The 22,573-nt window shown below is 40.1% G+C and overlaps 1 protein-coding gene across 3 annotated transcripts in view; it reads left to right on the top strand.

Moving 5' to 3' along the window:
* LOC306996944 (NACHT, LRR and PYD domains-containing protein 3-like) overlaps window positions 1-7,920 on the top strand; it is a 34,570-nt gene extending 26,650 nt beyond the window's left edge. For all 3 annotated transcript variants that reach the window (XM_079609903.1, XM_079609902.1, XM_079609904.1), the window contains exons 10-12: window positions 1,569-1,739; window positions 6,294-6,472; window positions 6,968-7,920. In XM_079609903.1, the coding sequence (XP_079466029.1) occupies window positions 1,569-1,739; window positions 6,294-6,472; window positions 6,968-6,969 (352 nt within the window). In that variant the 3' untranslated portion in view covers window positions 6,970-7,920. The remainder of the gene's footprint in view (window positions 1-1,568; window positions 1,740-6,293; window positions 6,473-6,967) is intronic.
* Window positions 7,921-22,573: the final 14,653 nt, after the last annotated feature.

Here is a 22,573-nt window from a genome sequence, read left to right as displayed (position 1 = left end):
ACCTTTTCTTGAGAGACACCAATGAATAGAACAACTCCCTAAACGGGGGCAAAACAGTCTTAAAGTTTAAAAGCTTGTTGAAGCTAAATACGTTACTTGCGATAAAGTTCTCTTTGTGTGGCTGCGGAAAGAAGGTGCGTGCGTGTTTGTCCTTCTGTTCTGCGTGTCCTCATGGTTCTTGAAGATGAAGCTGCTTTGAAGAAGATGGAAGTGAGGACGGAGAGGACTGAAGACTCTAACAAAACATGAACTGAACTGTAAACTGAAGTTCTTCCTCTTTAAGGAGTTCTTGTTTACACCTCCTTTCGCGTGGACGACCAATCACCTTTGGTGATTCTCGCGCGGGAAGATTCTCTTTGTCTTGTCAGGACGGTTCATCTGCATAAGTTATGACGGCGTTTAGAATTCGTCATTTCTACTCCATAAAGATGTACACATAGAATAATACATTTTACTGTAATCTCCTGTATATGTGCAGCTAGGGCAGACTGAGAGGTTTAATTCAATACCAAGGAAGATATGTTTGGAAGACATAAAAGCGGAGATTCATTCTTAGGCTTGAATATAGGTGTTTAGAATTCAACTAACACAACTAGAAAGTCATAACTAGGTTAATATGAGCTACAATACAATAAGAAAATATTGTATACATTTTGGAATGACTTGGTAACTGAATTAAATGGAAAACTGTGTATGTGTGTTGATGCATTCAAAATGTCTGTTCATGCCATCTTATCTGCTGGCCTGCTTGGGGGAGAGGATTTGAGTGGCTTAGAGTCTTTTTGAAGCTCATGACAGAGTTTGGAATGTGTCTGTTTAGCTTGTACCAGGACACTAAAAGTGTCAATTATCCAAACTTTTTGGCGCTAGGCATTTGATTTACATGAAACAGTCCCATGGGTTAAAAGCTATTTGACTCTTTAGAATTAATAAGTCATCGTGATTTCATCGAGACGCTACACTTGCAACCATTTTGCATTACATTTACATTTGGCAGATGCTTTTATCCAAAGCGACTTACATTGCATTTCAAGGTACACATTTACATTCTTGTCAGTTCTTAATTTCCCTGGGAATCAAATGGCATTGGTGTTGGAAGCGCCAGCGCTCTACAGTTTGAGTTACAGGAAACCAGTGGTGGCTAACAATGGTTTTGGGAAACGCAACACTGATCCGCACTTCTCTTGCCAGATTGAAGCCACGATAGCAGTTTCGTTTAACTTTTCATAATTTCATCATCCACCAGTAAAATTAATATTTAATTCAGTGATTCATCTGCGTACCACAGTTTGAGAAGTGGAATACAGTCATTTATTAAAGCAGATTTTGCACAAGACTGACTTCTAATATAGTGTAAATAAGAGATAATTTTCCCTGATTGAATGGTACTTGAGATGTTTTATGTTCATGTTTTGTGCCATTTTAGATCTCAATCTAACGATCCATCAAACATATTAATTTGTGCTTTAAGTTTAAACTTTTTCTTTTATAATGAATTCTAATAATGAACTGCTAAACTGATCTGATCTGATCTGAGAGAGTGAAGAGTGTGTCATTGTTCTCTACAGGTTAAGGGATTGTGGCATAACAGATGAAATTTTTGCTGCTCTGACTTCAGCTCTGAGATCAAACCCTGAACACCTGAGATTACTGGATCTGTCATTGAATAAAATAGGAAAATCAGTGAATCTGCTGTCTGATGTCCTACAGAATCCTCACTGTAAACTGGAGATACTGGGGTAAGATCATATTTGACTCACACATGAATCACAATGTAAAGTATATTTGAAGTGTTCAGCCTCTTTCTGCTGCTGTGAGTTAGTTCAGATTATAGAACTGTAAATGATTGAACACATGAGCTGATCCTCAGTAACATGAATCTGCAGGACTGAGTCACACTGAAATACACACTTCACACACAATCAACATTTCAGTCTCTTGACTTTAAACAGACTCGAGCTCAACACAGTCAGAACTGAGAAATAAAGAACATGCTGGATTCATTCTCACTGTTCATCGGCAATAATGCCGGCGTGATTTGCTCGATTTTTTTTTTTACATAGCAGCTAAATAAACTTAAAATACTCCGTCATATATGGTCATACAGACTTAATAAATATGAAAAACGAATCTGTGAGATGTGTATGTGTCCACTTACAATCAAAACAAAACGTTGTGCCTTTGTAAAATAAAGAAATTAAACAGGGTGTGCTTTCTGCCTCCGTCTCGTGAACTTTTTTTTTCTTGAGGACGTATCTAAACATAAACAAAACTCAGCGAATACTTGACACACATTTATGAGCTCTATATCTTTATAATCATTTAAGTGTGTAGTTTTAAATGATCTGAATCAAAACGAAAACAAATATTCTCTGTTTAAGTAATTTGTATAAAACCAACAAGATATCCAGGTTCTCTAACCCTTGATCATTAGTTTTAATGTGACCACACCCACACGCGCAAAACATATAGAGATGCAAATCGTCCATGCGTCGCGCGAACGCGCCCATTACCTCAACAACAAAGCGGCGCCAAACTTCATCAGTCCTCTGCTGTTCGTCGAGTTTGGAAGACACGCTGTGAGATTATTGGATTTACATCAGTAGAAGAAGAACGCGATTTGAAGACAAGAAAGATTTTAAGGTAAGAAATTATTCTGAATTATAATAGTATTGTTGCATACACTTCACATTGCATTCGAACTGTTGCTCGATGCTTCAGTGAATGTTCTCAGTCGCGCTGTGTGTTTGAAATAGAGGATGTATATACCCGACCCGAGCCCACATCAGAGCCGCATTAAACATTTTACATTTAAAACAGCTTATTATGTAGGTAGCCAATGTGCCTGATGCTTTCACTTGATGCAAACGTTCGTTTTTGTGATTAAAATACATGTAAAATATTACCATAACATCCGTCTTCCTGTGTGCGGAAATTTGTTTATGTAGCCGTGACAACGAAACACGTCACATCGATGTAAACATTTGAAGTAACATATGATAATAAATATATTTTTCTCTAGTGTAGTGTTACTGAAGTGTTCCTTTTTAACGATGCCTGCTATAGCCTACTATTGTTATTATTTTATGCAGCCCTGCATGTATGTCTACAAGGCACAACAAACCTGGTATATATATATATATATGTGTGTGTGTGTGTGTGTGTGTGTGTGTGTGCGTGTGTGTGTATTTTATAAATTTTAAAAAGCAATTTTAACCAGAACAAATCTAAAATGTATTTCCAAAATCGTGCAGCCCTAGTTTCTCTTGATATCAGCATGTTCACAGCTTTATTTTTTATTTTTTTTAGGTATAGTCCTGCTGACTTCAACATGAGCAGAACATGGTAAAGTGAAAATCAAACATCTGGGAAATGACAGGTATGCACTATGTTTCAGGAATGGCACAAATGTGTGTGACTGGTTAAGTCTCTGTCTTTAGTTCAGTGTGTTAAATAATGTGCTTTTTTTGCCATTTGTTGTGTATCTTTGGATTGTTGTGTTGTAAATAAATCCAAACAATCAAAAAGCCATTCTTTTTTAAATCTCCTCATTCTTTGTTCAAAGTTCCTCATAGGACCTGAGAGCTCCTAATAGGGCCATTATGGGAGGCTCTTTGTCTCTCTCAGGTGTGAAACACTCAATATTCATGGATGGTTTACGCCTACTCGCATAAAGCTTTCTTACACAAGCAGAGGCGCGGGAACATATTTTATCTAGGGGGTGCTGGGGGCGGGGCTTAATGGGGCGGGGCTTGATATTGCGGGGTGGTGATGGTAGAGAATTTTTTTAACAAAATCATAATATTAAAAAGCCCAAACAAAAAGATGACCATACAAATGAATGAGGACAGAGTTATGTGAGAACGCTCAGAACTCATGATACATTTTAAAAACACAGCACAAAAAGCTGCATCTTACCTTATGATACATGCTCAGTTGAGTTATGTGCCGGTTCACACAGAATGTATAATCTTTCAAAGCGAAAATGCAAGATGCCAAACGCGGGCAGTGGAAGAGGGAAAAACGCAAGGTCTCGAGGCGCGTTTTAGTTTAACTTATTTTAACTAGAGTGCTGCGTTTTGAGAACGCTGTGTCATGCGCGAGACGCGAGCGCAACCAAAAAAAGAGGTGGGTAAACTATAAATTCTGGTGGTCACCAGGTAAGGATGGCCACTGCCTACCGGTGTGTGTATCCTGATGACATCGCTATAGGCTATCATTTGATACTACCAAGGGTATCATGGTTCTTCCCTCATCATAGGTCACAAAATCACTATTCAATTCATACATTAATCTAAGTTCTTGTTAAAGAGACTCAAGAAGGAATAATATGGTTGAAATCTATAAAGTTTACTAAATGACAAAACAGAGAGAACAAAAATATTTAAGAGAGGTAGGCTTATATCCAGGGCACTTATCCAAAACGAAAACGGTTGTTGTATTTTTAAAACGCTAAGTTGACCAACACAATTTTAATTTGAACTGTAGGCTAGACCGAATGCTGCGCAAAAAAAAAAAATATTGACGAATTTTTGTTTATGACTTATTGTCCCTTTATTAAACATTTAAAATATTCACAAATTAATATAGATTTTTTTTGTTGATTTTACTATTTTTCTAAGACAAAATTAGAACCTGGAAATTATATTTTTCCCGCAGTGCTGAATGAGAAGAGGGGGCCTATGTCTCTGCAACCACAGAAAGGCTAATGATAATAAATGTGTCTGAAAAAATAACGAGGCATTTGAATTGTTTATTAATAAACTATTGTTTTCTAAATCAGTGTCGGCTAAAAACACATCTCCATCTCCGCTGTTAAGTGGATGCGCCTTAAGAGAAATCCACCTTTCATACGGATTACATAATCAGAACAAAATGTATTAGCTTTCGATTCGAATTTGTTCGTTTTAAAGTGGACATTTCAAGCTTTAGCCTACATAGGCATAGGCTATATTTTATTTCAGTTCTCGCGCTCCAGTTCACGGAGATCATGAAAGCGCGGCATGATTGTTTTATTTTATTTTACAAACGCACAACGTTTTCTTGTTATTGTGAGTTTACACAAATAAAAGTAGTTACGAATAATGTATTATTATTTTCTGTATGACCAGAAATTATAGAGTATTTTCACGGTTAAAAACAACTATAGAAGTTGTTTCACTGTTGATAGGAGTTCGCGCCCACGCCTCCGTGCCATGCAGTGCGCGCTTCACACTCCCCGCCACAAACCCTTGGATATGCGTCAAAATCTTGTGTTTATTTGTGATAATCTTAGCCCTGTATTACTATTGTCTAATCCGTATTATGAATGACATTTGACGAATTGCTTTGTTCCTTTTTTGGATAAAAGCGTCTTCTAAATATGTAGCGCAACAGTTAAACACGAGTGCGTTCACACTGAAAAACAATGGAAAAGAGTGGGATGGAAAAACACGTTCTCCTAAAGCCAAAGAATGCTTTAATCAAGACATCTATTAAATTTTTTCACCGATGTCTGAGTGAACAAGATCATGCATTAAATGAGTGTCAAATGAGTTCTGAGATGCTGGTCCTCAGCAGTGTTTTCTCCATGCAGGATCGGCTTTTGCCTTTTGGTAGGCTATATACATTTCTTTTAGTTATAAAACCATATTCGACAACATATCAAAACGAAATAATCTTTAGAGTAATTTTATAAAGGTAGAAGGTATTTTAAAAAACACGTTGAAAGTTATTTAAAGTCATGTCATCTTAAATGCCAATGTAGTGAAACAGCTGTCGTCAGGGGGTGCTGCAGCACCCTCAGCACCCCTACTTTCCGCGGCCATGTACACAAGACATGTATTACAAATTTTAAATCAATATATTGTCTTATCTGAATGAGTAGTCAAGGTGATTTTCACATAGTTTTGGAGCAAATATTCTAGGCAACGTGATACAATTTTCAAAAGTCTTGTGTAGAAATAATCAGTTTGGGTTTCATGACCTTATTTCAGTGACTTTTTTTTGTCATTTTCACAAACCACGCATAAATGATATTATCTCAAAACTACAAACTTTTACATACATGCTGCTGACATATTATTGTAGCAGAGTTTGTGCTGAATGCAGTGTAATAAGATTTTAGCCATGAAAATGTCACAAGTAACAGAAATAAGCACAAATGTCAGAGCATGTCAGAACACCTCCAGGACCCAGAAAACACCTCAGACCCCAGAGGGTTAAGTTTGAACTTTCTCTTTAATAATGGATTCACTGCTAAACTGATCTGATCTGATCTGAGAGAGTGAAGAGTGTGTCATTGTTCTCTACAGGTTGAGGGATTGTGGCGTCACAGATGAAGGTTGTGTTGCTCTGGCTTCAGCTCTGAGATCAAACCCTGAACACCTGAGATATCTGGATCTGTCTTGGAATAAACTAGGAGATTCAGGAGTGAAGTTGCTCTCTGATCTGAAGGATGATCCACACTATAAACTGGATAAATTATTCTACTGTGAGTATATCTTTATTTCAAGCCTTTAAATTTACCCAATTTCAGTAACAGGTCTCATATGTGTGTAACTGGAGAATATAAGATAATAATTCAGCTTCACTTTAGTCTCTGTAAATCTTTTTTAATAAGAGTTTAATTCTGTAATGTGAATATGATCTATGAATAGCTTCAAGCTTCAAATTGTAATTGAGTTTTTGACATGCACACACTGCACAAATATTCCCCGCTGTTTACACATACTATTCCCCTACATTGTTTTTGTTTTAAACTGCAGACTTAATAATTATATATCAATCTGATTACTAACGAATGATTTGGTTGGATGTAAACATTGTGTGTGTGTGTGTGTGTGTGTATTATAAAGTAGTGATAAAGTGAGTTATCATTTACTGTTATTAATCTATTAGTTTTTCTCTGGCTGTAATATGAATATACATGATCTCCAGATGTGATGTGACAGCAGTAATACGTGTCTGTCTGTGTGTTTTATTGTAGGACTCTCAGTATTTAGACGTCAGTTCAGTTTCCTCAGGATCAGCTGATGGTGAATAAGGAGCCGCTACAGAGACTGAAGACACAGAAACACACCGCGATCACACTGACATGTGTGTGTGACTTCACACCAGTTTCTTGTTTTATTGTAATGGCTCATGAAAATAAGTGCTGAAAATAGCAGCTGTGAATTGTTTCAATTCAATTGTTTCAAGTCTGAGACTACAGAAAAAATAAACGTTGTAAAATTTTCTACCAGCAGAAGGAGACAACGATTATGCAAATAATTTCACTGATTTATTTCTGTATATGGCAAGCTATTAAAGTCTCCTCTTAAATCTTCACATTCTTGTACTGGTTTATTTTCCCTCCTGCCTCTGAACACCATTAACTACTAATTGCTATATGTTGACACTTATTCTTCTTTATGGCAAGTATTTCTAAAGCCAACAACAAAAAGCATAGCCTGGTTCTTCCAGACTCTCGTACATTTCATTTGCACAGTGAGTCTGGCCTCTCTCCATTGACAAGCGTTAACTTCCTTGTAGGCGGGTACTCTATTGAAGTATAAAACTATTGGATCTGCTCAGAGCCATTCAGGATCTGCCATAATCAATCGCTAACGTCTGTTCATGACGTATGTCATGCGCCTGAACCGGCCGTAAACACGTATCCGAATGATCCATAGACAGTATATAAACGGAATGATCAGAGGAGAGAGGATTGTGTTTAGAATAAGATGTCTGTCAACGAGAGCTGCAGGTTTTGTTCTTCGAATTTAAGAATTCACGGAACAATTACAAATTTTAAATGTATATTTATGGGCGTCAGTTTGGTTTGAAATGTGCTGGGTACAGTGACGCATTATTATTTTTTATCTTTCGCGCAGGTCATGTTTTAAAAGACGATGTCCTGTAGCTTACTAATGTAAATAAATAAAACTTTATACAAACATGTGATGATGTCCGACTCGTTTTATAAAGAAGAAAACCTTAAGTTTTCAAAATGCATTAGACATATGATTATTTTGCTTCATAAGTACCATGTTGACAATATGACATGGCGTGGTTTAATGTACCTAAACAATGATTACCTAATTTCTCTCTCATATTGCTCCTCATAACCACTGAAAACGGTAAAAAAAATCTAACCCAAATTCAAATTATTTTGGACGTTATCTGACATTATTAAAGGGTAACTAAACCCCTGGTCAGAGCCTGACTCCACCCACTGGCAATATTTGAAAAATGCTGGAAAAGTGGGCAGAGCCCAACGGACGAACCGAGGGCGGGGCTGAGCGGGTGACTGACAGACCCACAGTGACGCAGTGATTGACAGCTGCTGTCAGACTCGCTAAGATGGAGAGTGACTGGAGTGACGCAAGTAGCTTTGCAACAGAGCGGTCATTTAAAGTTGAGGATTTTTCTCCCCCACCTTCCCCTGAAGTGGAGGAATTGTCTGTGGACACAGAGCTAAACCCATATCAATTTGAGCCGCTAGCTCAAACTGCGGTGTAGCATCGCATTAACTCCCACATCGCGATCGGCATCTGACGATGCTAGCGAAGCAGCCGCGCAAGAGAGAATGGGTCCAGTATCTGAGTGGATTATTATTACTATTAACCTACGTTAAGCATATTTTGCCGCTATGTGAAAAAAAATATCCAGCAAAACGCGCCGGCGGGGGTGGAGTCCATGCAGGAAGAGCAGCGTTTAGCACACAAGTGCATGTAAACACTGGCGCCTAATTTCCAAGTCTGGTGGAAAGTTATACAGTCCAGCAGTGCTGTTGCAACCGGCAACAATACACCTTTAGGACATGCTAACCACTGTCCTAAATACAGATAAAGCTAATGCTAAAAATCTACACTATCCTAACTGATGCAATACTATGCTACTAACTAACTATGCTTCTAACAACACTAACAACTGTGCTAAATAACTACCTAGGCTACACGAAATCATCTAAATAACTATATAAATGCTATGCTAACTAGATGCTAAAATACGCTATCCTGATCGTTTTCAATACTCGTAATTCCAATTTCCAGCTCCTGACTCGCTCTGGTTTTGACGGAACCAGATGCTTTTATACCAGGGGCTGCCAGGGGTGTGACAGAGTACCGTCATAGAGTACGCCTACGTCAGAGAGTACCCCTACTGCAGGATATTCCGTTTAACCTGAAGAGGGCAGCACTCAGACATTTTTACACCATATATTTGAAAATTAAAACACTTTATACTCAAATGTTAAAAAAAGTACTCGAATCAATGAACAGCATTTATGAAGCTCCATTCTTACAGATCATTAACTAAAAAAAGTTGGTTTACTTTAGTGTTTAGTTACCCTTTAAGCATTTCTACTTCATTTTCAGCAGGGCAGCCCCCACGGTTCTCATGCCGCGTGCCCAACCACCCCTCCCCCCAAACGTATCCTAATGTTACAGTTGTTGCAGTGTTTATGAACAGAGAAGCGTGTACCCAGCGCAGCAGCAGAACGACTAAATTGAGCTCGAGGTAAAAAGAAAAAGAAAAAAAGTGGTGGGTACAAAATGACTCATGACGAAACCTGGTGGGTACGCGTCCCCACTGTTCCAAAGAAACAGGAATTATGAAATTAAATTAAATATTTTTATTGTCCATTTCATTTTCATGGAAATTTGTCTATCTCAGGACACTCGAGATCTGTATATACCATTTCAAGCACGTCTTTACTCGCATCAAAACGACTTAATTTCCTCAAAATATATAGTCTCTAGACTTTTTATATAGTCCATATTTAGAATTAAGTTCAAATTATTATGCAGAAACAAACCCAGATATTTAAAATTTCCGACCAATAAAATATTCAGAGATAAAATATGTATTTGTGTTTTGAAGATAAACAAAAGTCTTAAAACATGAGCGTGAGTAATTGATGACTTTTTTTTCTTTTTCATTTTTCAAGGCAAGGCAAGTTTATTTATATAGCACATTTCATACACAGTGGTAATTCAAAGTGCTTTACATAGAAGAAATTAAAATAATTACATAAATAATAAAAGAAATAAGAATAATTAAAACAGTTTGGAAAATAAAATACAGTGCAAACAGTCGGACGAACAGTGGCACAGTGCTCATTCAGTAAATGCAAAGCTAAACAGTGGTAATTCAAAGTGCTTTACATAGAAGAAATTAAAATAATCAAAAGAAATAAGAATAATTAAAACCCTATCTGAGATGGAAGTGATTGAGCAGGTTTGCGGTGCCACTTGACCTACAATCCAGGGACGTCCTCTGCTGGGGTGGTGTCTTACACCAGTATTGCCCAGTGGGGCCCCCACAGAGCACGTTTCACTTTTGCTGTTTTAAACAAACAGCGAACCTTTATACTCTCCATAGTATAGCTAATCTTCACTCGCCTCGTCGGAGTGAAGCTCTCCCGTTCCCCTTCAAAATCTCTTCCAATCAGACAGCCCTAAAAATTAATAAAATCTTCCTGAATAGTTTGGAAAATAAAATAATAAAATACAGTGCAAACAGTCGGACGTATTTTACATCAGCTATTATAGATCTTTCTTTTAAAAGGATCTTCTTACGACTTACATGTATCAACTTTCTTTTCTCTTTCAATCTTCTTACGACTTCCATCTATCAACTTTCTTTTCTCTTTCAATCTTCTTACGACTTCCATCTATCAACTTTCTTTTCTCTTTCAATCTTCTTACCATCTATCAACTTTCTTTTCTCTTTCAATCTTCTTACGACTTCCATCTATCAACTTTCTTTTCTCTTTCAATCTTCTTACGACTTCCATCTATCAACTTTCTTTTCTCTTTCAATCTTCTTACGACTTCCATCTATCAACTTTCTTTTCTCTTTCATTTACTTGCACATTCTTTTCACTTTCCTTAGCCCTGCATTCACATTCGTAGTTCTTTCTCAGACGAAAACTTTAATATCGTCATTCAAATACTTTTCTACGAACAGTGGCACAATGCTCATTCAGTAAATGCAAAGCTAAACAGAAGTGTTTTGAGTCTGGATTTTAATGTGGCTACTGTAGGAGCACACCTGATCTCTTCTGGAAGCTGGTTCCAGCTGCGGCTGGCATAGCTAAAAGCGGACTCTCCTTGCTTTGAGTGAACCCTTGGTATTTCTAGTTGATGTGATCCTAATGATCTGAGTGATCTGTTGGGTTTATATTCAGTGAGCATATCTGCAATGTATTGAGGTCCTAGTCCATTAAATGATTTATATACCAGTAATAATACTTTAAAATCAATCCTAAATGTGACTGGAAGCCAGTGTAAAGACCTGAGGACTGGTGTGATGTGTTCAAATTTTCTGGTTCTGCTCAGAATCCTGGCAGCAGCGTTCTGTATGAGCTGCAACTGTCTTATGGTCTTTTTGGGAAAGCCAGTAAGGAGTCCATTACAATAATCCACCCTGCTGGTGATGAAAGCATGCACAAGTTTTTCTAAGTCCTGACTGGAAACAAAGCATCTAATTCTTGCAATATTTTTCAGATGATAGTATGCTGATTTAGTTATTGCTTTGACATGACTACTGAAGCTAAGGTCTGACTCTAGAGACACACCAAGATTCCTGACTTGATTTTTAGTTGTTTGACCTCTAGAGTGAAGGTATGCATTCACCTTGAGAACTTCATCTTTGTTTCCAAACGCAATGACTTCAGTTTTGTCTTTGTTTAACTGAAGAAAGTTTTGGCACATCCAACTGTTTACTTCATCAATGCATTGGAACAGGGAGTCAATGGGGCTGTAATCGTTAGGTGATGGGACTAAGTAGATCTGTGTCGTCTGCATAGCTGTGGTAAGAGATTTGGTTCTTTCTCATTATTTGGCTCATTGGAAGCATGTACAGGTTGAATAGGAGTGGCGCAAGAATTGAGCCTTGAGGAACTCCGCATGTCATGGATGTCCACTCAGACTTATGGCCTCCTATACTCACATAATAACCTCTCGCTTCTAAGTATGACCTGAACCATTTTAGGACTATCCCAGAAAGCCCCACCCAGTTTTCCAGCCTGTCAAGAAGTATGTTGTGATCAACAGTGTCAAATGCAGCACTGAGGTCGAGTAGTACCAGCACTGATAATTTGTCTGTATCAGTATTTAAGCGAATATCGTTAATTATCTTTATGAGCGCTGTCTCTGTGCTGTGATGCGATCGGAAACCAGATCGAAAATTGTCAAAGTATCCATTCGAGCTTAAGAATTTGTTCAGCTGATTGAAAACAACTTTTTCAATGATCTTGCCAATGAAAGGAAGATTTGAGATCGGTCTATAATTGCTTAATATAGTCTTATCCAGATTGCTCTTTTTCAGGAGGGGTTTGACAACTGCAGTTTTCAGGGAGTTTGGAAAACTCACAGAGAGAAGTGAGGCATTTACCACTTCTAGCAGATCTGCTTCTAAGCTGTTTAACACACTTTTGAAGAAAGATGTGGGAAGAGCGTCAAGGGCGCAGGTTGATGTTTTTTAAGGTGCTGTACGGTTTCTTCTAAAATTTTGCCATCAATTTCTTTGAAATCAGACATAGTAACTACTTTCTCAGGTTGTGGTCTGATCTGTCTGACCCCAGTGCAACTCAAGGATGTGCTGATCACCTTTCTGATATTATTGATTTTCTCAGAGAAGAAAGAAGCGAACTCACTGCACTTGCTGTCTGAGAGCATTTCACTGGGAATCTGGCTCGGGGGGTTTGTTAATCTCTCAACAGTAGCAAAAAGAGTGCGTGTGTTGTTTAAGTTGCTGTTTATAATATTTGAGAAGAAAGTCTGTCTAGCTTTGCCTAGTTCCATATTGAAAGCATGGATGGTGTCTTTGTAGATGTTATAGTGGACTACAAGTTTTGTCTTCCGCCACATGCGCTCTGCTTTTCTGCATTGTCTTTTCATATTTTGCACTGCTGTTGAGTTTCTCCAAGGTGCCTTTTGTCTACCACTCTTCCTGACTTTCACAGGAGCAATATCATCAATTACACTTTTAACTTTTGAGTTAAAAGAATCAAGGAGAAAATCAACAGCAGATATGCTTGGTGTTAAAGATATAGCCTTCATAAATAGTATACTATTGTTCTCATTTAAGCATCTCTTCTTGACAGACACAGATCTAGCTTCAATGGCAGGAGAGATCAATATATCAAAGAAAATACAGAAATGATCAGACAGTGCTACATCCTTAATAACAATCGATGAAATGTTTAGACCCTTACTGATAAGTAAATCTAGAGTGTGTCCACGATTGTGTGTCGGTCCATGTACATGCTGAGTCAGATCAAAAGTTTTTAAAACAGTTTTGATTTCTTTTGCCATATTGTTTTCTGCATTTTCTATGTGAATGTTAAAATCTCCAGCAATAGCAAAACAGTCAAACTCTGAGGAAATGGTTGATAACAGTTCTGTAAAGTCCTCAGAAAAGGCTGAAGAGTATTTTGGAGGCCTGTAAACAATAATAAGTAAAATGCGAGGAGCACCTTTTAACACAATACCCAGATATTCGAAAGACGGGTAATTACCAAATGATATTTGCTTGCATTGATAGACATCTTTAAAAAGAGCAGCTACTCCCCCACCTCTCCTACCCACTCTGCAGACACTCATAAAATTAAAGTTAGGAGGGGATGTTTCATTGAGGACAGTTGCACTGCAGTTGTCTTCTAGCCAAGTTTAATTTAGAAACATAAAATCCAGGTTGTATGTGGTTATTAAGTCATTGACTAGAAGTGATTTATTTTTAAGTGAGCAGATATTTAAGAGTGCTAACTTAACAGTCTTACTTTTTGTCCCCACAGCAGTCTTAGTTTGGCGTGTAATAGGCACCATATTAGATGGGTTTGCTGTATGGCTTTTGAAGGCCTTAGACTTTCTATCATGTAATCGAACAGCAATAGAGAAAGATACAGGCACACAGGGTTCCCGCTTGTTCTGTAAACATTTGAGAAAGTTACTGTTATCATAGCGGGGACCCGGCACATATCAATGAGAGCTGGTATCAGTTGTTTTTAGTTCACCTCGAGCCGAAGGAGGAGGGTGTGAGCCCTGTCGTTGTGGCAGAGCCCGAAGAACTCTTGCAGGAGGAGGGGGAGGGCGAGCGGGGCCAGCAGGCTTTGGTGGTTGTAGGGCCTGCCGTTTTTTGGTTGATATCTGGGGGCTTGCAAAAGAGTGGGATAGTTTGGTTTCAGCATAGACCAGTTTTTCCATTTTCTCTGAGAAGCCCAGAAGTGGAGATGGTGGAGATAGAGATAGCGTGTCTGGTGAGAAGGACTGTTGCTCTGGTGTTATCGGAGCCTGTAATATGCTGTCCTGGTTTCCCTGGCTGTTTTCCAGGAAGTCGTCCTTGGGTGTTGAATCTTGGAGCAGTTCTAGTATGTCACAGTCTGTCTGTGGTGAGCTCTGTGGGCAGGGCTCAGCCATGAGCAGAAGTTGTTGTGGCTGAGTGGTGTTATCATGTGCGTGCCATTCAGGTTGAGTGGATTGGCACACACTGCAGAAGGATGATTGAGGGAGAAGTAGATATTGTCCTTTAGCACTCTTGAACCAAGTTTGTTTGGGTGGAGGCCGTCCTGTTGGAACAGTTTCCTCTGACTCCAGAAAAGATTGAAGTTCACTCCTTTTATATTGCATGTTTTTTGGAGCCATGTATTAAGCCCAAGCAACCGTGAAAACCTGTTTGTTCATCTTGCTGGGAGTGGTCCACTGATGAATGTTTGTACTTTCAGTCTTTTAAGTGTTTCAAAAAGTTCATTGAAATTCTTCTTGAGGAGTTCTGACTGCTCTTTATGAATATAATTTTTCCCCACATGAATGATGAGTCGATTTGCAGTCTTATGTTTCATCAGAATGTTCTCAAGTTCCCTGTTTACATCAGAAATTGTTGCTTGTGGAAGGCAGCACGTAGTTGTATCCCTGCTACTAGTGTTTCAGATAATGGAGTCACCCACTATCAGAGTCCTGTGCTCGGCTGCGCTCTGAGCTGAGTGATGTTGTCTGCTCGACCTTGAGCGCAAGTTAGCATCAGTGTTAGCTACTGGCTGATTCAGTCTGTGTTCGATCACATTCATCACGTTTGGGGATTCCTCATTTACATTCATTAATACTTCAAATCTGTTCTCAAGATGTATAGGCGGTGGTAGGAGACCAGTGTTTGCAATCCTTGTCAGAGCCGTATCTGGGGTAGAGGATGCTACTGCGGCAATATGTGATACTCGTGACAATCTGATGTCTCGAGTGCCTTTGGGTCTCATTCCCTGATAGTGCCATCGATTTGTAAGTCGATCGGCTTGTTTCTCTACACTCAGTATGGCCTGTTGAGGAGCACTAGATTCATGAAACTCACCGGCTGTATGCTGAGGGCGTCCATGACGGAGCTCTGTTGTGTGTTCCGTCTGGTTTGGTGGTCCCGCAAATAACTTTGTTTCAAGAACTGCAATCCTTTGTAAAAGTCTGTGGCAATTGCTGAAGCAAGTAGTTTCCAGAAGAGGCATTTTCTCTTATCCTTATGCAGTTGTGTTTTCTCTTCCCCGGAATGTAAGCTTTCAGTGGGAGGCTGGTCGAGTAAAATAATTCAGCTTTTTTGTTGTAATCCAAGCGTTTGATCACTGTGCTGATTTGCTGAAGTTGAAATTAGTTGATAAAAGAAGATAAAATATAAAAATATAAAAGCGATAGAGCAAAGCGCGGAGCAGTAAGCAAGAGCGTCCGAACAGTAGCTGAGCAGGAAGCATAAAGAGACTGAATGGCACATTTATGCCCATGTTTCAGTGGTAAATCAATTTGAGAATCATCCGCATACAGATGATACTGAATCCCAAATTTCTCAAAAATCGATCCTAGAGGGAGCATATAAAGGGAAAATAAAATTGGTCCTAGTACAGAGCCCTGTGGAACCCCACACACAAGAGGGGCAACAGAAGGAAAACAATCCCCTAAACTGACTGAACAAGTCCTATCCTTCAAATAGGAAGAGAACAATTTCAGGGCTTCCATTTCATTCTTACTGTTAATTATGTTAATCTTTCTGCACTGACACTTTCTAAAAAGGTTTTTAAATGTGTGTTTGTGTAAAAAACACACACTTGTTCTTCTTGTTCTTGTTCACACACACACACACACACACACACACACACACACACACACACACACACACACACACACAAATTGATACTCCACACAGATCTAACATAGTAAAACTAACCTATGTAGTGAATAGTGCCATTTATTAAAACAGATTTTGCACAAGACAGACATCTAATATAGTGTAAATAAGAGATTATTTTTCCTGACTGAATGATACTGTAGATGATCAGTTGAGCAGTACATATGATCATGTTTTGTGACATTTAGATCTTAATCTAATGATCTATCAAACATATTAATTTGTGCTTTAAGTAGGGATGGGCGATATGGCCTAAAATCCATATTGCGATATACATTGCAGCCTCTTGCGATAACGATATATATCACGATATATAAATTATAATAAAACCATTTCTACCAGAAAGACTCGGGAGAATTATTTCAACAATCATACATTTATTGACAGCTCAGCAAGCTGATAATATACAAAGTCATTTGGCGTAGCCGACCCCCCCGGGAGGTATGGACAGGACCATCCTGGTGGTGGTGGGGAGGATGGGGGTAATCGTCGCTTCAGTATCTGCGAACTCAAACATGTGTAAGTACCGAGCTTTTATACAGTGAGCATAAGAATATGATTGGATAGAAGTGAAGCAAAAGTTGACGTAGTAATTGAGTCTTCCCGGCAGAACTTATGCTAAAGCTTTCATTTCAGAACAGGTTACACAGACCCTAAGGAAAGCCAAACAACTGCTAAATATATATATTTTTTTTTTTTAACGAAAGAAAGAAAGAAACGGTGTATGTCGTTTTGAGAACATTTATTGTGCAAAACTGTAATTATACAACAATGTTGCAGATAAATAAAATTCAAGAACACTAGCTGCAGAGACTTTAAGTAGCCCTAATGTTTATATTATGGCTAGCAGCTTATAAAAACCCCAAATTCTAAATTAGAATATTGTGAAAAGGTTTTCATAAAGCTGTAAGCCATAATCATCAAAATTATAACAAATAAAGCCTTGTAATATCTCACTTTGCATGTAATGAGTCTATATAATATATTAGTTTTACCTTTGCATGATATTCTAATTTTTCGAGTTTCACCTGTATACGTCAACTAAAGAAAATGCTTCAAGTATAAAAGTTTATTTACAGTAGTGCCATGCCATAGACAGTAAAACGTGCAAAACAGTGCAGAAGGCACTCCAAATGTAGTTTTAGTTTGGCTATTTTTTTAAAGGACACAAAAGATGCAAAGAGCAAAAAAACTGATGTCTTCTCAGTTAAAAAGCAACACAACAACGAATCTTAAAATCGGGAACACACAGAGATTTTGTGTTTACACCACTATTTTGTGAATACGCGCTGGTATTCAGTGACATGTTTCGTTTTGAGGTGGTAGAACAGATTTGTCGTGTGTGTTACCCCGAACGGTTTCCCCACGCACTCTGTATAGTTTGCTGCTGCTCGTCGGACGGCTTAAATCGGAACCAAGTCCAAATAATGGATGTTGCACCGATCTTTTTCACCAGCGCCTCCGTTTCGCTGTCAGCCATGTTTACTCAAGATGACGACGAATATGATGCGTTTCAGCCGGTTGCAGCTTGTGGCTCTAAATTTCGCGGGTAGATTGCGTCATCAACATGCATTATCGCGATAGTGCAATAGAATAAAAATCTCTATCGTAGGCCAATTTTGTATAGTTTATATCGCATATCGTTTATATCGCCCATTACTAGCTTTAAGTTTGAACTTTCTCTTTAATAATGGATTCACTGCTAAACTGGGGTGCGTTTCCCGTACAACTATATAGCTCGCTGCTTAACTAACATGGTACGATGCATCGTTGGAGAAATCAACTAGCTAGTCACGACTGTTTCCCGTAACCGTATGTCGCAAAGTATCGTTCAACCACGTTGGTTTATGACGTCTCGCACGTGGTGGACTAATAACTTATTTTAATTAATCTGTTTGAGATCGAATTAACGCTAGATTTTGTCATATAAGTTACAGACATGGCATCTGAATACCAATTCAAATTTTTCTTTAGTTATTTTGCTTTATTACCAGACTCATTATTTGGCTCGTTCTTACATAGTAGAGCACGTTCGCACATGCGCAGTCTTCAAAAACGGTGCTTAAAATCGCTTGACAAACTAAAAGACGTAAATTACATTTGTATGTATTATAAATAAATAACACGGGTTGTACTGAATGTCAGCTTGCTTATTTTGCTAAAGATAAGGATTTATTCAGTCTACATGTCATGTAAACTAGAAACTATGCTTCTAACCACAGCTCGAGAGCTGTCGTTCCAACAACACAAGTTTGCGATGCTGTTTGCTAACGTTCGTTGGAACGATGGTTTCGGGAAACACCAAATCGTTGAACTATGCTGATAACGACGGAACTTGCAACCATAGTCGGCCAACGATGCTTTCGGGAAACACTCCCCTGATCTGATCTGATCTGATCTGAAGTGAAGAGTGTGTCATTGTTCTCTACAGGTTGAGTGATTGTGACGTCACAGATGAAGGTTGTGCTGTTCTGGCTTCAGCTCTGAGATCAAACCCTGAACATCTCAGAGAACTGAATCTGTCTGGGAATAAACTAGGATATTCAGGAGTGACGTTGCTCTCTGATCTGAAAAATGATCCACATTATAAACTGGAGACATTATTCTACTGTGAGTATATTTTTATTTCAAGCCTTTTAATTGACCCAATTTCAGTAACAGGTCTCATATGTGTGTAACGTCTCGGTTACATATGGTAACCCTCGTTCCCTGAGGGAGGGAACAGAGACGCCACGTCGAGACCGACGAATGGGAATCTTGCTAGATAGGCCAATCTACTTCAAGTGAAACTTAAAACAAGCCAATACACATTGGCTACATACATAAACTGCTGGCCTCCGTAACAGACAAAGAGCTGGTCTGAGGTCCTGATGCTTTGAGTTCTGTAAAACACACGTAGAGCACGAACGGGGGCACTCCCGGGAGCACAGCTTGTGATAGCTCGTCGGCACACGGTTGAGCACACCGGGGACAAACATGGCTTGAAGCGACCTCAGATGCTTCTGACTCCAGAGGAGGAGATGACGGCGAGTTGCGACATGCGACGGGAGCGTAGACCACCTTGCCGGTTGATGTACGCAATGGTCGCAGTGTTGTCCGTACGGACCAGCACTTCTCTGCCCTGTAGCGGCCTCTTTAAGCGGCTCAGAGCGAGATGTACTGCCAGCAACTCGAGGCAGTTGATGTGCCAATGCAGTTGGGGAGCCGTCCACACCTCTGACACTGCATGCCCGTTGTAAGTGGCACCCCAGCCGGTGGCAGAGGCATCTGTGAATACCATAGCATGCCTGGACACCTGTTCCAAGGGCACTCCTGCCCGCAGGGGGGTCTGAGGGATCTGACCACGGGCTGAAGGTCTGGCGGCACGGTGTGATTGCCACCCGGTGAGTGCCGTGATGCCACCCCCAAGTGGGGTTACCACTGCTGCTGCTGCTCCACAGGGCAGGAGGTGCAGGAGGCGGCTTGGTTACATTCTCGAACCGCACACTGCTGCCCGCTAGCGATGGAAGAGGCGGATGAGAGTGGTGAGGATTATCTCTCCGCCCTCTTCGGAACCAGAGATGCGTTCATCGTCTCCTGCAGAGCAGTCCCTTCCATCTCTAGGTCGCCCGTCGCTGAGGGGCAGGATGTGTTTGATAGCCTCCGTCTGCTCTTGTACAGCCGAGAACTGCTGTGAGAAGTAACCCTTAGCTGCCCCGCCATCAAGGGTGGTAAGGGAGGAGGAGGCACGGGGGCGGTTTCTGGCAGTAAAAGGTGCCGTCCATGCCCCCGTGAGCTCCTCATGCACCTCCGGGAAGAAAGGCACTGGGGTGGGTTGCTGAGAACCAGCGTGCGCCACCGCAAGATACCAGTCGTCCAGCCCCGAGGGCTCGGACACGGTGGAGGGTTCCATACGAGCCCGATCCTGTTGGCGCCCGGGAAAGCATGGCCATCATCTCCGGGTCCGTCTCGGGCACCGCTGACACATCCGAAGGGGGCAGTGGCGCCGAATCGTCATCTGCAGAGAAGTCTGACCCACCCTCCGATGCAGCGATCGACATCTGTTCATCGCGGGGAGCGCCGAAGGAAGCGACTGGTACACACCTCGTGGATGGTCCAGCACGATCCATCAGCAGCTCTACTGGCTGCGGAGCATGGGAGGAATGAGGGTTCCTAGGGGGTTGGTTCCCCGAAGGAAGCGCACTCACTGTGATCCTCAGGTTACCCGCATCACTGCCTGAAGTAACCCGCTGAGGAGGGTTAGATCGAGGCAGAGGTGCGGGGACTCCGCCCATTTGCAGGAACAAGAGTCTCGCAGCTCCGCGACTCATCCACAAAAGCTGCCTCAGCTTGTTCAATGCCCAGACACACGAAGCAGCGATTGTGACCATCCCGTGGCCCCAGGTAACGACCATGTCCAGAAACACACAGATAGAAAGTCATCTTTAAAAAGACGCGTTTCTATCTGTGTAAGCTCTTTTCGGGACTGCTCTCGCTGGTGCTGAAGCACGCAATGGAGCGGTCACCGTGATCACAGACAGGAATGTGCACCTGTCTGTGCGCTGTTTCTCTCTTGCTGGTACAAGCTGTAAAAATAGGTTTTGAACGCTCTAACCGGCGCACCTTACCAGCTGTGACAACAGCTTTTTTGTTTTGCTCAGTTTTTCAAAAACAAAAAAGGAGAGAGAAAGAGAGAGAATAAAAGACCGTTCGCAGTGCTGTGCTGTCACGCTGTGCTGCTATGCACGCTGCTGTGTGTCACGCATAGTACATGCTGTGCTGTCTAGAGTGTGGATCGGGCCGAATTTTTCTGTATTTCTGTGGATCGAATTTTTCTGTTTCAGTAGTTACCTACTGAAGCTTTAAGGTAATATTTTACAAGTATTTTAATCACAAAAACAAACGTTTGCATCAAGTGAAAGCATCAGGCACATTGGCTACCTACATAATAAGCTGTTTTAAATTTAAAATGTTCAATGCCTTATGCCTTATGTGACCGAGCCCGACCCGAACATAATTTATAAATATCTGTCCAAACCCGGCCCGGCCCGGTCCAAAGGGTCCCTTCGGGCTCAGGTCAGGTATCCATCCTCTAGTGCTGTCATGCTGTCACCGAGGTGGAGAGGTCCTGAAGAGGCTTGCTTTCTCGTTTCACAAAGCTGTGTAGACAGGTTTGAAGAAGGCATCGAAGTGCTTGGCTCCGAAGCATAAAGCTGAAGTGCAATCACCACCAGCTGCTCGTTATATGCCCGTGCTGCGAGACTGAACAGCTGATGCAAATGATTACACGCCAATGTGTATTGGCTTGTTTAGTTTTACGCGAAGTAGATTGGCCCCTCTAGCGAGATTCCTATTCGTCGGTTTCGACATGGCGTCGACTGACCGACCGAAGAGAAACTGGAGAATATAAGATAATAATTCAGCTCCACTTTAGACTGTGTGTGCGTGTGTGTGCGCGTGTGTGTGCGTGTGTGTGTGTGTGTTAAAGTGAGAGTTATCATTTACTGTTATTAATCTATTTGTTTTTCACTAATATCTCTGGCTGTAAAATGATACCAGTAATATCTCACACTCATATGTGACTTTCTGTGTGTTTTATAGGACTTGAATAAGGAGCCGCTACAGAGACTGAAGACACTGAGACACTCAGCGATCGCACTGACTGTGTGATTTCACATCAGTTTTTTGTTTTATAGTAATGGCTCATTAAAATGAGTGCTGAAAATAACACCTTTGAATTGTTTCAAAAGTCTGAGACTACAGAAAAGATAAATGTTGTACATTTTTCTACCAGCAGAGGGAGACAAAGATTATGCAAATAATTTCACCGAACATTTCTTTCTGTAAAATATTTTTTTTGTATTTATCTATTTGTGTATATGACCAGCTATTAAAGTTTCCACCTAAATCTTCACATTCTTTTACTGGTTTATTTTACCTCCTGCCTCTGAGCACCATTAACTGCTAATTGCTATGTTGACTCTTATTATTCTTTATGGCAAGTATTTCTAAAGCCAACTAGCTAAAAGCCAACAACAAAAAGCAGTGATATAACAGACAACCTTGCTTAATTTCTTACTTTATATTCATATAGGAAAAGAACTGCCTTCTGTCACAGAAACAGAAATATTTTTAATGTCCATTTAATTTGCATGAAAATTTGTCTATCTCAGGACACTCAAGTTCTGTATGTACCATTTCAAGCACGTCTTTACTCGCATCAAAACTACTTAATTTCCTCAAAATATATAGTTTCTAGACTTTTTATAGATACAGTCCATATTTAGAGTTAAGTTCAAATTATTATCCAGAAACAATCCCAGATATTTAACATTTCCGACCTAAAATATTCCAAGATAAAATATCTGTATTTGTGTTTTGAAGATGAACAAAAGTCTTACAGGTTTGGAACAACAGGAGTAATTTATGACACTTTTTTTCCTTTTTAATTTTCACCCTTTAATATTAT

This window comes from Phoxinus phoxinus, assembly GCF_949152265.1.
Source record: "Phoxinus phoxinus genome assembly, chromosome: 4".
Taxonomy (NCBI): Eukaryota; Metazoa; Chordata; class Actinopteri; order Cypriniformes; family Leuciscidae; genus Phoxinus; species Phoxinus phoxinus.
This window is presented reverse-complemented; position numbering and strand designations above follow the sequence as displayed.